Source organism: Cyprinus carpio, chromosome B25 (assembly GCF_018340385.1).
Source record: "Cyprinus carpio isolate SPL01 chromosome B25, ASM1834038v1, whole genome shotgun sequence".
NCBI classification, from domain to species: Eukaryota; Metazoa; Chordata; class Actinopteri; order Cypriniformes; family Cyprinidae; genus Cyprinus; species Cyprinus carpio.
In genome coordinates this window covers 8,833,773-8,847,185 of record NC_056621.1, presented here as the reverse complement: position 1 = coordinate 8,847,185, position 13,413 = coordinate 8,833,773, and the positions used below count along the sequence as shown (strand labels likewise).

Sequence of the window (13,413 nt, the reverse complement as noted above, 5' to 3'; positions counted from 1 at the left end):
AGTCAAACGCAAGCAATAAGGTACTGAAAATAGGATTTATCATTGACTGTCAGCAGAAGGCACGGGCAATGTGACTAACAGATAAGAGCCCTGTATTTCTGTTACACGCGCTCAAAGGGCTTTTCTAAATTGTCAACGGCAGGAAAACATTTACTATTTTCCACGGCCAAGCCAAATAAAAGTATATGTGATTATATAATTGTGTCATGACTTTTTCATAACACAAATGTTTTTATTATTAATAATAATATTAATAATAATATACATTACTAAATAATAATGACTTTATTATTATTATAATATTGAATAACACTGAATAATATATTACATTTCTTCTTATCATCATCATCATCATTACTACTATTATACTTATATTATTAATAATAATAATAATATACATTACTAAATAATAATGACTATTATAATTATTATATTGAACAACAACACTGAATAATAATAATATTATTTTGAATTTCTTCTTTTTATTATTATTACTATCATCATCAATAAGAATTCAATATTATTTCATTATTATTATTATTCAGTGTTGTTATTATTCAGTTTAATAATAATACATTTATGCTAAATGCAGAAATGTATTTATTGTTTGTTTGTTTGCTAACATGTATTTCAAATATACTTTAAGAATAAACTCTTCCACTAATTTCGTTATTTTGTTATTAATTTTTATTAACTACCCCTGACAATAAATAACAATTACAACAATCCTCATTTACAACAAATAAAAAAAAATAGAAAAAAGTAAAATTTCTCACATATCACACAAAACACAAAACCCAAAAAATACATAATAAAAAAAAAAAAAAAAAAAAAAAAAAAAAAAAACATTATAACATGTCTGTTTAGTGATATACACCTCAAGGCAGTGCACACAAATGACAACCTACTAAAAATGTTTTCTTTATATAACGTAACATCTTTGTTACTTAGGGAGTGCTGCAAGACATTTTCAGTCCCGCTTTTGTAAGAAATAGTATAAAAGTGTAAATGTAAAGTAAGCTGGTTTTGTTTGCAGGTACAGCTAATCAAAGGGATTTGTTTAATTAAAAGTCTGTGAGAATACCAACTGCAAGTTAAGCCGTTAAGTTCATCCGGTTCAATTTCTGCTACTTTAATCCATGTTGTTCTACTGGTCAGCTGCACAACTTTAATACTAAACAACAGCTGCCACGGCTCGTCTGATGTGTCATGTTAACACATCCTCATTCCACAGCAATGTCCAGTCGCTTTCTCTCTTATACGCACAGAAACAAGCTGTGACCCCGCATCACCTCATAATCACTACTGACTTATAAAAGCTGCTTAATTTGTTTGTGGTGATTGATGTGTGACACCATGATTACAGTTAATCATATCTGAAGCCTTTAATTCAATAATGCAGCAGACGGGAGTTCACACAAGTCCTGCATCTGAGAGAAATTGTAAAGTGATTATGAAAATCCCACTATGTGTAAAGGCAAAGCTCATGTGCTAACGCTGCTAAACCCCCATGTGCTAATTAAGGTGTAATCCTCCGACAGGCAAATGGCAGAGTTTGTTGCCACATTTTACCACAGACTGTCACCGTACGAGGACAGGGTTAAACTCATAAATGCATGTTCATTTTAAATTGTTTACAGGGTCTTCTATGAATCGGATAGAATGACAGAACATATATATATATATATCTATATATATATATATTATATATATATATATAATATATTGCTAGTTTTATTTATATGAGGGTTACAAAAGACCACACTTTGTGGAAGAAATTCTTATACTATCTGAAATCAATTCATCTACTAGCGATTCTGAGTTACGGACACAGCCTCTTCCTGCTGGAGGAGGATTTTTTTGCACGGATGTTCAGATTAATGAAATGCACTGTGAAGTTTCGGCATGGTGTCAGCTGGGGCGACACACTCAGCAGGACGATGACAGATGGATGAGGTGCCCTGCGTGTGTGAGTGTGTGTGTTTCGGGCTTGATGTTTACACAGAGCCACGTGAATCTCGCTGGATGCTGCTGACTGTGGTGAGGCTGTGTTTGACTGCTGCAGCGGCTGTCACCAACACTACTGTGTGTCAACTCATGGGAAATCCAGTTTCTTCAAATTTGGTTTTCGGTAGATGGCCTCTTATAAGATACGGCTAACTGTACTTAATTAGTGAATTTAAGAATGATTTTAAGCAAAATTTCAAAATTATACTACTAATCAATAAACATAAATAAAAAACAAACCAGCATTCTGATGATCTGGCCTCTTATAAGATACGGCTTACTTGTTTGGTTTTATTATCCAAATTGGCTAATGTTCAATTTTGCTAAAATAATTTTTTAATAATAAATATGCATACAGTATTCTATTCAGATTGAATTGTATTTGATGTTGTGTCCTGTTAACGTGTTATGGGTCTCGAATATGAGAAACAGTCAGAGTAAGATTATGAAAAATAATTATGGAATTATAATTATGAAAAAAGCAACCCAGTGTCATAAAAAAATACATGCCTCTAGGTATTTTCTGCAACACATACCTTACATACCTTATTGCATGTTTCACTGCAGTTTCAAAGTGAAATGTTCAGTGAGTGGTGCTAAAACACTGGTTCAGTACGTGACCCTGGCACGTTTTTATTACATTGATAAAGGGCACATATTGTTGTGTTTCTATTACATTGATTCAGGTATATATTGCGGCGGTTAAGAATTCAAATATCCAGGGACTGTCACTAAAAGTTAACGCTCTATTGTTTTGGAAATATGCCCTACACCAAACCCAACCCTAAACCTACCCAGTAATGTTAACAAATGCAAAAAAATATATAAAAACGCATTTGTTGATGCAACCGTGCCATTTCAACTTCCGTAAATGCAGATTTAAATGGTTTTGTCAAACCGTAATTTCACGGGATTCGTACCGGAGCTCTTTAACTCTCAAGACAAGTGCATCTCTGTACTGCGTGAGCTACCAAACAAATCTACTGCCTATGAAAACTCATACATATGAAGATGGATATTTGACGCTAATAATTTCAGTATTCAAATCCTGCAGTATATTAAAATTGTTTTGAAGTCATAACATACTATTCTTCATGTAATTGTGCAAAAATGATGCTTTATTAATCAAAACTGTGGACCTATAAATCATGCGTTGTGAAAATGAATAAATTGAATAAAAGGTGTTTACTGCCTCCAGTGTTCATTTCAACTGGAACATATAGGTATGTTTTTTTCAGTTTAGCAGAAAAGTACCTAGAGGCACGTATTTCCAATGAGGATGGCAAAGAAAAAGTCGTTATTACGAGAAATCATGCTACAATTTTGATATAAAGTCACAACTGCCAGTAATGTTATAATTGTGAGATATAAAATATATATAAAAAAAAAAAGCACTGAGAAATTTAGTCGCAATTGCGAGAATAGTGTTGCAATTGTGATATATAAAAATTACAAAAAAGTCGCAATTGCAAGAAATGTTATAATTATTAGATATAAAATTAAACGTTAACAAAAATAGTCCCAATTGTGAGAATTATTGTTACAATATTAAGATATAAAAAACACATTTTGAGAAAGGTCACAACTGTGAGAATGTTATACTTATAATATATAAAAACTATGTTTTTTCAAAAAAATAGTCGCAATTGCAAGAATAATTTTTTACATAGGTATAAAATCACACTTTGAGAAAAATCACAACTGTGAGAATGTTATACTTGTGATATATAAAAACCTAAAAATTGTTGCAGAGAGAATTATTAATATCATTTTAAGGTAAGATAAATAAACAAAGCCATAATTGTGAGAAAGTCGCAAACACAAGAAAATGTCGCAATTACCTTTGTCCTAAGCTGAATTTTTTTATCATTTATTTTTTTTTTTATTATTTTTTTTAATCAGAAATGCAATAATTTATAGGGGCAGGTTCGAGTCTTAGGTCCGGCAGGAATTGTAGGTGGGGGGAGTGAATAACCAGCACTCTCTCCACCTTCAATACCACAACTGAGGTGAGACCCTTGAGCAAGGTACCGAACCCCAACTGCTCCCGGGCGCTGCAGCATTGGCTGCCCACTGCTCCAGGTGTGTGTTCACGGTGTTTGTGTGTGTTCACTGCTGCGTTGTGTGCACATGTATGGGTTAAATGCAGAGCACAAATTCTGAGTATAGGACACCATACTTGGCCACACATCACTTCACTTTCACCTTCAATAATGCAACATGTTAATTTGAAAAGTAACTCCAACAATGGATTCTATTACAAATTTTTCTTTTATAATTGCAGATATGCAGATCATTTGGGTGTTAAAATAGCAAGACCTCTACCTGCTAAAATAAATTATAATAATCTAAAGTCCTGATGGCTTTAAAATGCTATGATATGAGTCAAAGTCCATATTCAAAGACTAATGCTGTTAAAACAATTAAAGCAGTGCCTGAATTAAAATTATGGGAAGTCATTTCCATGTCACTGATTTAATTAGCCATCAAATTCCTGAATAAAGTCCATATGTGTGCTTTCATTATATTAATTTAATTAAACAAACAAACAAAAACAAACTCAAACAAACAAAAAAAAAAAAAAAAGACACACACACACAGTTCAGGCATAGCTGATTTAAACAAGCTAATAACTGATGGTCTTTGATCAACAAGTGAACAGGTGATTCCAAGTGAACAGGTCTCAGTGTAAGACAGTCACTGGAAATTGTCAGCAGGTCACTTTGCAGTATGTCGGAGTTTCTTGGGGACTGTCAGCAGTCGGTTGATCAGAACGGGCCGTCCCTCCACCCCTAGCTGAGCCAGATGCTCTGCGTCAGTCTATAGGGAGCAAGATGCAGATGTCTCACCTCCATATTCATCAGGAGACGAGGGTTTGGTAAGCACCGTGCTACCCAGTGAAAGTGGCCCACAGCTGGGTCAGCATGTCCCGCCGTGTCCCTCTAGATCTTCCTTCAGTCTGAGACATCTATCTCTGCAGCTGACAGTCACACCTGTCAGCACTAATGCAAGAGCGGGTGTGAGTACCGCTTCAAGACTGGAACCACCAAGTGCTTTTGCTAGATGCTTCATAAATGTGCTTTATGTGATCTGTGTCACTGCACAAGGATGTTTAAGCATCTGTGTGCCTGTTTTACACCTGGATTTATCTAATAAAGGCAATCATCACAATCAATTCATTTATTTAACTTTTTGGAAAAATAAATAAATAAAAATGCTTCAGGTGCCTGAAAAAAAAGGTACCTTAAAAATGAATAAATAATTATGAACGTGATATTATAAAAACATTTTATTTTATAATGTATAATGACAAATCAAACAATAAGACAAGGGTATAAGTAAAAAGGCTACGTTTTGATTTCATGTTGCCCTTAAAGCAACTACCAAAAAAAAAAAAAAAAAAAAAAAAAATCCATATGTGCTCTCCTAGCTCTTTTAACTTTTGGCTCCTGGCATAACATATGCTTCAGGTAGTGATTGAAGCACTGTCCTCCCTACATACATCCACCCACCCACACTGAAGCTCCTCAACTCCTCCTCTGACAGGAGGTGTCAAAGCTCAGATGCTCCGAGTGCCTTGAAGATCTGCCAGACTGTACGAGCACACACGCACACACACACAAACACACACACACAGATTCACTGCTGAATACAAACCCAAAGCAGCATCAGACGCTCAGTTCACAGGTGTGTCGACACAAGAGCATAAATCTGACTCATTGAAAGTTTTAGTGTCAGACTTACGCAGCTGGGGCAGATGTTTCCAGGCTCTGGAAGTGGGGCAGGCTGTGATCGTGACTAAGGAGCAGGAGTTTCCCGCCAGCGTGTCGCAGAGGTTTTGTTGCCTGAAGAAAACTTTCTGTGGGTCTACAGACTTCTCCAACATTTTCAAATGGGTCTAGAGAACAATTGTAAATACATTTGCTTTAGTCTTTATCCATTATGACTAGTGGTCCACCCAATTTTTTTTTTTTTTTTATTGTTTTGGAAGGCTGAAATCATTGACCAAGTTGGTGATGTTTTGATAGTGATGCTTAATTAACGTCAATAAGCTACAACAGGCAAACAAATATGTCAGCTGTGTGGACGCTATGGCTGATTTGACTATATTAATTTCTTCACTTTAATCACTTTTCATTTCTTTTAAGTTGCTGTGGGAACAAAACTTTCATGAAACATTATTTGTAGTGTCCCTTCCATCCAATAATTGCAAATTGCTTTATTACTTTTGATATGAAACAGTCTCAGCTTTTAAATTCTGTTAATTTGTATAACAAAATTCACACAGTAAATGTGGTTTTGATGATCTTCAATGAAATATTCATACAAAGTGGGTCATGTCAGCACCTGAAGGGTGGTGTAGGTATAAGGGTAGTGGTAGGCCAAGTAGCACACATCGTCATCATGATGAAACATCACCGTGAATGTCAGCGTGTAGAAAGAACTTTTTTGACCTCTTCTAGCGCAGAAATTATTTCTGTGGAAGTCAAAACCACATTTAGATTCTATAGGCCTACGTGCAATATCTTGACTATAAAATAGAATGCATAGAGAAAATGTAGAGTAAAGCAAGGCAGAGTGAAGAATGTGGGAGTAAATGTGAAGAGCTGAAGTGAAAAAGGAAGTGAAGTACCTGTAATAGCAGATTTCAGAGCCTGTTCTCACCCAGTGTGGTCTGCCCTCCAGCGCATCCCTCACAGAGTACAGCACAGGCTGCATGCCTGAAATGCCCAACAATCATACAGTTATAAACCACGTCAAACATTCAGTCATTTAAAGGTCATTCTGTAATTGCTAAACATTCCGATTGTTAGCTTTTGCACAATATCAATCATCAACACCAAAGAGTTTTTAATGTGGCAATGCCAATTGCGTATATATATATATATATATAATATATTATATATATAGTATATATATATTATATATATATGTTAGTTGTATAATATATATTATATATATATATATAACAGGTAAAAAGTTTAAAAGTTTAGAGTCAGTAAGGATGCATTAAATTGTTCAAAAGGGACAATAAAGATGTTTAATACATTACAAAAGATTTATATTTCAAATAAACACTTTAAATCCAATAAGAAATGTTTCTTGAGCAAATCAGTATATTAGAATGATTTCTGAAGCATCATGTTACACTTAAAAACTGGAGTAATTATGCTGAAAATTCAGCTTTGCCACCAAAGCTGAATAAATAACAGTTTAATATACATTAAAATACAAAATATTTATTTGAAATTGTAATAAAAGTTCACAATTTTGCAGTTTTTCCTGTATTTTTGGCCAAATAAATGCAACACTGGTGAGCATATGAGACATCACATTTTAAAAAACATTAACAAATCTTAGACTTTAGCTGGGTTCTTACAGCCAGAGGTCATAAATATCCTCAAATCGATATCAATTTATAAGAAGCAATCTTGATACAGGACTTTTTAAAATTGTACTTATTTTATGCAAAGTAATTATTATAACAATGTTTTATGAGGAAAGCTAAAATAAACAGCTTACATTTAAATAAATAAATATTTTTCATCCAAAGAAATGTTTGGACCTTCTTTTGTTAAAACCAATGTGCTGAATACTGCATTCCTCCAAAACATTGACGCCTAGAGGACGAAAGGTGCCCTGTACTGCATTCCCTTCAAAGTAGATGTTTTACTCAAACTCATATAAGGTCAAAAGTAAAGGACAATCTCATTTAATATAGAGACATAAAACACTGACTTCAGGGCAGCACGAGTCTCTTATAATACCCAGCTGCACACCAAAATGAGGAAAAGGCAGTCAAGGGCCATTGAAAACGCTTTATCGGGGGAGGAACTCAGAAATGCCGAAGCACTGTATTTTTCTGGGATATACGGCTGGTGTCAGATTTTAGAGCTGCTCGGGCCCACCGCTGTGTCTGAGAGCAATGTGAGGCTAAGATATGATTTAGATGCTACCACTGTGGCATCTTCTTAAGCTGGCTGTGCTGGTGCCGGTGGGGAAATATATTTCTTTTGAGAGAAGATGGTTGTGTCAAAATCAATGCCATCTAAAACAATCGAAGAACATACATCTTCAATCTTGGCAGGTGGCACTAAATATAGATGTTATTACCCTCATGCAACAAACACATTATTTAAACAAGTAGAACATGCTCATGGATCAATCTGGGGTTATTTGAGGTGAAGTATAGTAACTCTGGTTCCTGTAACAATGTATGCTGATCCAAGAACAGAATGTCCTGCTTGTGTAAATCACATGGCTTTAAAGTAGTTGCTGCTGTATGGCTTACCATAGTTATACTGGCTGTTTCCTTTCTCACAATTGATAATGTTGAAACGATAAGGCACGCCGGCCACCATGCCGCTGACTTCAAAATAGAACCATTGACAAAATGCAGAGGAGTTGACATCAGCATTGAGAATCAAATCATATTCATGACTGAGAGAGAGTGCAAAAGAGAGACAGACAGGAGAAAATCAGTGGGAGTAAGAGAGAATAGGAGCGAGAGAGACTGAGAAACGTGTTACGTAAATGACAGAGAGAAATCTCTCACTCCATCCCTATCTGTTGTTATGCCGCCACATTTCATTTGGAAAAATATAACGTCGGCTCTTTTATTTAAGCGCATCGGAACTGCTCTGTAGACAGCGTCTTTGATTTGATCTTGCATGCGTTGACGAAACAGGCTTGCTAAAAGAGTGGAAACATAAGAACGAGAGAGAGAGAGTGTGATTGCGAATGCACTACAAATGAGGCCCAAGGGCACTCGGTGAGCTGTCTGCAGTACATGTTTGCGTGTGTGTGTGCTTGTGTACGTGTGCTGTATTGTAATGAAAGAGTTCAGAAGAAGTGAAGGGAACTGGGACACATATCAGGGGTACACTGTGGACTGTGGAAAGAAAGAAAGAGAGAAAGAAAGAAAGAAAGAAAGAAACCAACTGTGAACGGAAGGAAAAGAAGAAACGTAAAAAGACAGCCGAAAAACGAAAGAAAGAAAAGAGAAGAAAGAAAGCAAAGAAAGAAAGAAAAGAAAAGAAAGAAAGAAAGAAAGAAAGAAGAAGAGACAAAAACAAAAACAAAAACAAACAAACAAAGTTAACATAGGAAGTAAGCAAAGAATGAAAGGAAGGAAGGAAGGAAGAGAGAAAGACAGGAACCAAAGCAAACATAGGAAGTAAGGAAATAAAATAAAAACAATGAAAGGATAGAAGGAAGAATGAAGGAAATAAAGAAGGATGGAAAAGAAAAGACAGGAAGACAACAGAAAGAAGGAAAGAAAAGGAAGGAAGGAAGGAAGGAAAAGGAAAGACACGAAGAAAGCCAAAACAACAGGAAGAAAGCAAAAATGGAAGGAAAAGGGAAAGACAAACCAAAATGAACATAGGATGTAAGGACAAAATGAAAGGATAGAAGAAAGGAAGGAAGGAAAGACAAGAAAAAAGCAAAAACAAGAACCAAAATGAACATTGGAAAAAGAAAGAAAAAATGAAAGAAAAGAAACCAAAATAAACATAAAAAACATAAACAAAAAATAAAAGGAAGGAAGGAAGGAAGGAAGAGAGAAAGACAGGAACCAAAGCAATGAAGTGAAGGGTGGAGGAAGGAAGGAATGAAGGAAGGACGAAAGAGAAAAAAGACAGGAACCAAAGCAAACATAGGAAGTAAGGAAATAAAATAAAAACAATGAAAGGATAGAAGGAAGAAGGGAGGAAATAAAGAAGGATGAAAAAGAAAAGACAGGAAGACAACAGAAGGAATGAAGGAAAAGGAAAGGAGAAAGAGAGGAAGAAAGGAAGGAAGGAAGGAAAAGGAAAGACATGAAATAAGCAAAAACGGAATGAAAATGGAAAAGACAGAAACCAAAATGAACATAGGATGTAAGGACAAATGAAAGGATAGAAGAAAGGAAGGAAGGAAAGACAAGAAAAAAGCAAAAACAAGAACCAAAATGAACATTGGAAGTAAGGAAGAAAAAAAATGGGAGGAAAGAAAAAGAAAGAAAGAAAGAAAGAAAGAAAGAAAGAAAGAAAGAAAGAAAGAAAGAAAGAAAGAAAGAAAGAAAGAAAGAAAGAAAGAGGGAAAATTGGGGGGGGGGGGGGGGGGTCAGGAAAGAAACAAAAAGCAAGGAAGGAAGAGAAAGGACAAATGAGATTGACTGGAGAAGGCTAATACACAGAAAGCAGAGAAGAACAGAGGAGAGACACACATTTTTGGACAGCTGTGCTGATTGAGCATGTTCCACTCCACCATACTGTCACATTAGCTTAACAAACGAGTGAATTATCTCCATACTTGTCCTACACATTGATTCACACTACTAACCACCATTCTGGCTAAATCATTCATTCTGCACCGTTTGCATCAATAAATTCCAGTCACACTGCAAATGACACAGAAGATGAGCGCAGAACACTGTCCTCATGATGGAGGTGCACAGTTCAGTATCACAAACCTGCTGCAACCCACAAACTACATGATGGTAAACAGCAGCTACGGATGACAAGCTGTCCATCAGCATCTGGGCAAGCAGAGAGACACTGTCCATTCAAGGGTTTATCACCCAGAATGCCCCTGACAGAGGCAGTCACATCAAACCAAGCTTGACTGGATAAACACACACAAGCTAAGGAACTGTATGATCAAAACCAGTCACAGTAAGATTGTTCCTAGAATTTTTTTTTTCCTCAATTACCCTTTTTAAGGTTTTATTGTAATTGCTGCAATTTTAGAGCTTTTGTGAAAAGAAAAGAGAGCATGTGAAAGATCCATTAAGATCCATCAGAGGCACTTGATGGACTTAATTTATCATTGTAGCATTTAGATGGTTGCCATGCCACTGATGTGAGAAGCTAATGAAAATGCTTTATCAGAAAAAAAAAAAGAAAAAAAAAAAAAAAAAAAAAAAAAAAAAAAAAAAAAATAGCAGCATGTTACCTGTGATCGTCCATGTCAAAAATAACCTTGTTGATGATGTCCTCTGGACAGATGAGACGCTGGATGTCTTCGAAAACTTTCTTTCTGGAACATTGAAAAATAAATAAATAAACTATCAATGAACCACAGCTTTGGTTTCCAAAAGTAGAACTCATTTATATATATATATATAAAATATTTATATTTTAATATATTTTAAAAAGTCTGTGTATATGCAGTCAAAACCCTGGGTTTGGAGTGACATGAGGGTGAGTAATTAATGAATTTTCATTTTGGGTGAACTATCCCTTTAATGAATGAAGAAACTAGATTAGGTAAAATAAACCACATGTATGAGTCATAAATTAAAGAATAAAATTGGTCCATATATACTTGCAAGCTATATTGCAATATTATCATGTTATACTGTTATACCTTGTTAGATTTGTGAAGGAATCATTGTTTTGATTTAAATCTTTTCAATTGATTTAACTCACAAGACTGGCCTCAACAATTCATTCATGAATCCAGTTCAATGTACATCAGTTCCACAATTCTATGACTCTTCCATGCAATTACAATGGCTTACGATGTTGTAAGTCATAATAACGACTTCAATTTTCAGACAACAGCCTCATTCTTCATTCATACTTATTATACCAGCATTGGGTCTCATTCATTAATTGTGTAGATTATTCATATTTATACGCACATTCGAACTTCTCATGTAAACTTTTTGCCTAATTCACAACACGTGTGTACGCACATGAATTTGTTCTTAAACGTGTCAAAATATTAGTGAATTCGGAGCATTCTAAATGAGTCGCCACGTGCACAAGGTTAGTCATTTGCATAAAACACACCCAGACCATCTCCATACAAGGGTTTCTGCACACGCTTTCATTTACAGCCTTTCATCACTCTTGTCAAAGATGCACCACACAACCCCATATGACGCACGTTGTCTTCAGATGTGCTCTTGCCGGATCTTTGAGCAATGCAAAGTGCTGTTGACATGAAATTTTCACCAGATGTCGGTAACAACCCAAGTAACCCACACATACAAAGAAAACAATACAAATAAGTTCAGAAATTAAGTTCTGTGTAATAAAATGGAATGGCCCAGGGGAAAAAGTATTGAACACGCTTACTGAAATGTATTTAATACCTCGTAAAAAAGCCTTTGTTGGTAATGACAGCTTCAAGACGCCACCTGTATGGAGAATCTGCCAGGTGATTGGCTGGCCATTCTAGCAGCTTTACTTCCTTTCTCTGAAACCAAATGAGAGTTTCCTTAGCTGTGTGTTTGGGATCATTGTTTCGCTGGAACGTCCACCCTCATTTCATCTTCATCATCCTGGTAGATTGCAGATGATTTTTATCAATAATGTCTCAGTACATTTTTCCATTGATACTTCCTTCAGTTATATGAATTTTGCCAGTGCTACACCATAATGTTTTAGGGGTGATGTGCAGTGCCATTTGACCTCCAAACATGGTGTGTATTATGGCATCCAAAGAGTAAAATTTTTGTCTCCTCTGACCATACTAGATTCTCCCAGTATGTCACAGGCTTGTCTAAATGTTGTGCAGCAGACTTTAAACAAGCTTCAACATGCTTGTTCTTCAGCAATAGAGTGTTGTGTGGTGACCGTGCATACAGGCCACAGACGGTTAAGTGCATTACTTACTTATTGTACTTATTTTCTTTGAAACAGTTGTATATGCTAATTCCAGGTCTTTCTGAAGCTCTCCACAAGTGATCCTTGGCTCTTGGACAACATTTCTGATAAATTTATTCACTGCTCTGTCAGAAATCTTGCGAGGAGCACCTGGTCGTGGCCAGTTTATGGTGAAATGATGTTCTTTCCACTTCCGGATTATGGCCCCAACAATGCTCACTTTAACATTTAGAAGTATAGAAATCCTTATGCCGTTAGTATGTTTTGCAACAATAAGGTTGTGAAGCTCTTGAGAAAGCTCTTTGCTTTTACCCATCATGAAATGTTTCTTGTGTGAAACGTAAGTCATGAGACACCTTTTTATAGGCCATCAGTTGAGACTGAAACTAATGTTAATTTCCACTGACAAGGGGCAGGATTGCTATCTAATTACTGATAGATTTCAGCTGGTGTCTTGGCATTCCATGCCTTTTTGCAGCTCCCTGTCTTCATGTATTCAATACTTTTTTTCCTGTGTCATTCTATTTTATTACACAGAACTTAATTTCTGAACTTATTTGTTTTGCTTTATTTGTATGTATGGATTACTTGAATTGTTACTGACATCTGGTGAAAATTTCATGCCAACAGCACCTTTAGAAATATATTTACTGAGAAAAATGATGATGTGTTCAATACTTATTTTACCCGCTGTATATATATATATATATCATATATAGATTATTAAGATGGGACAGAGTGTGATTTTTGCGTATGTGTGCTTATAGCTGTTCCTATAATTTTTCTTAAATTTAGAATAAATTTTAGT

General features: G+C 35.5%; 1 protein-coding gene across 1 annotated transcript in view; it reads right to left on the bottom strand.

The window, feature by feature from the left end:
• The window catches only part of LOC109069815 (cytosolic carboxypeptidase 4-like), a 151,104-nt gene that overhangs the window by 81,838 nt on the left and 55,853 nt on the right, over nucleotides 1-13,413 (bottom strand). The window contains 6 exon segments of the mRNA XM_042752827.1: nucleotides 5,752-5,905; nucleotides 6,355-6,484; nucleotides 6,641-6,728; nucleotides 8,300-8,521; nucleotides 8,859-8,899; nucleotides 10,945-11,028. Coding sequence (XP_042608761.1) covers nucleotides 5,752-5,905; nucleotides 6,355-6,484; nucleotides 6,641-6,728; nucleotides 8,300-8,521; nucleotides 8,859-8,899; nucleotides 10,945-11,028 — 719 coding nt within the window.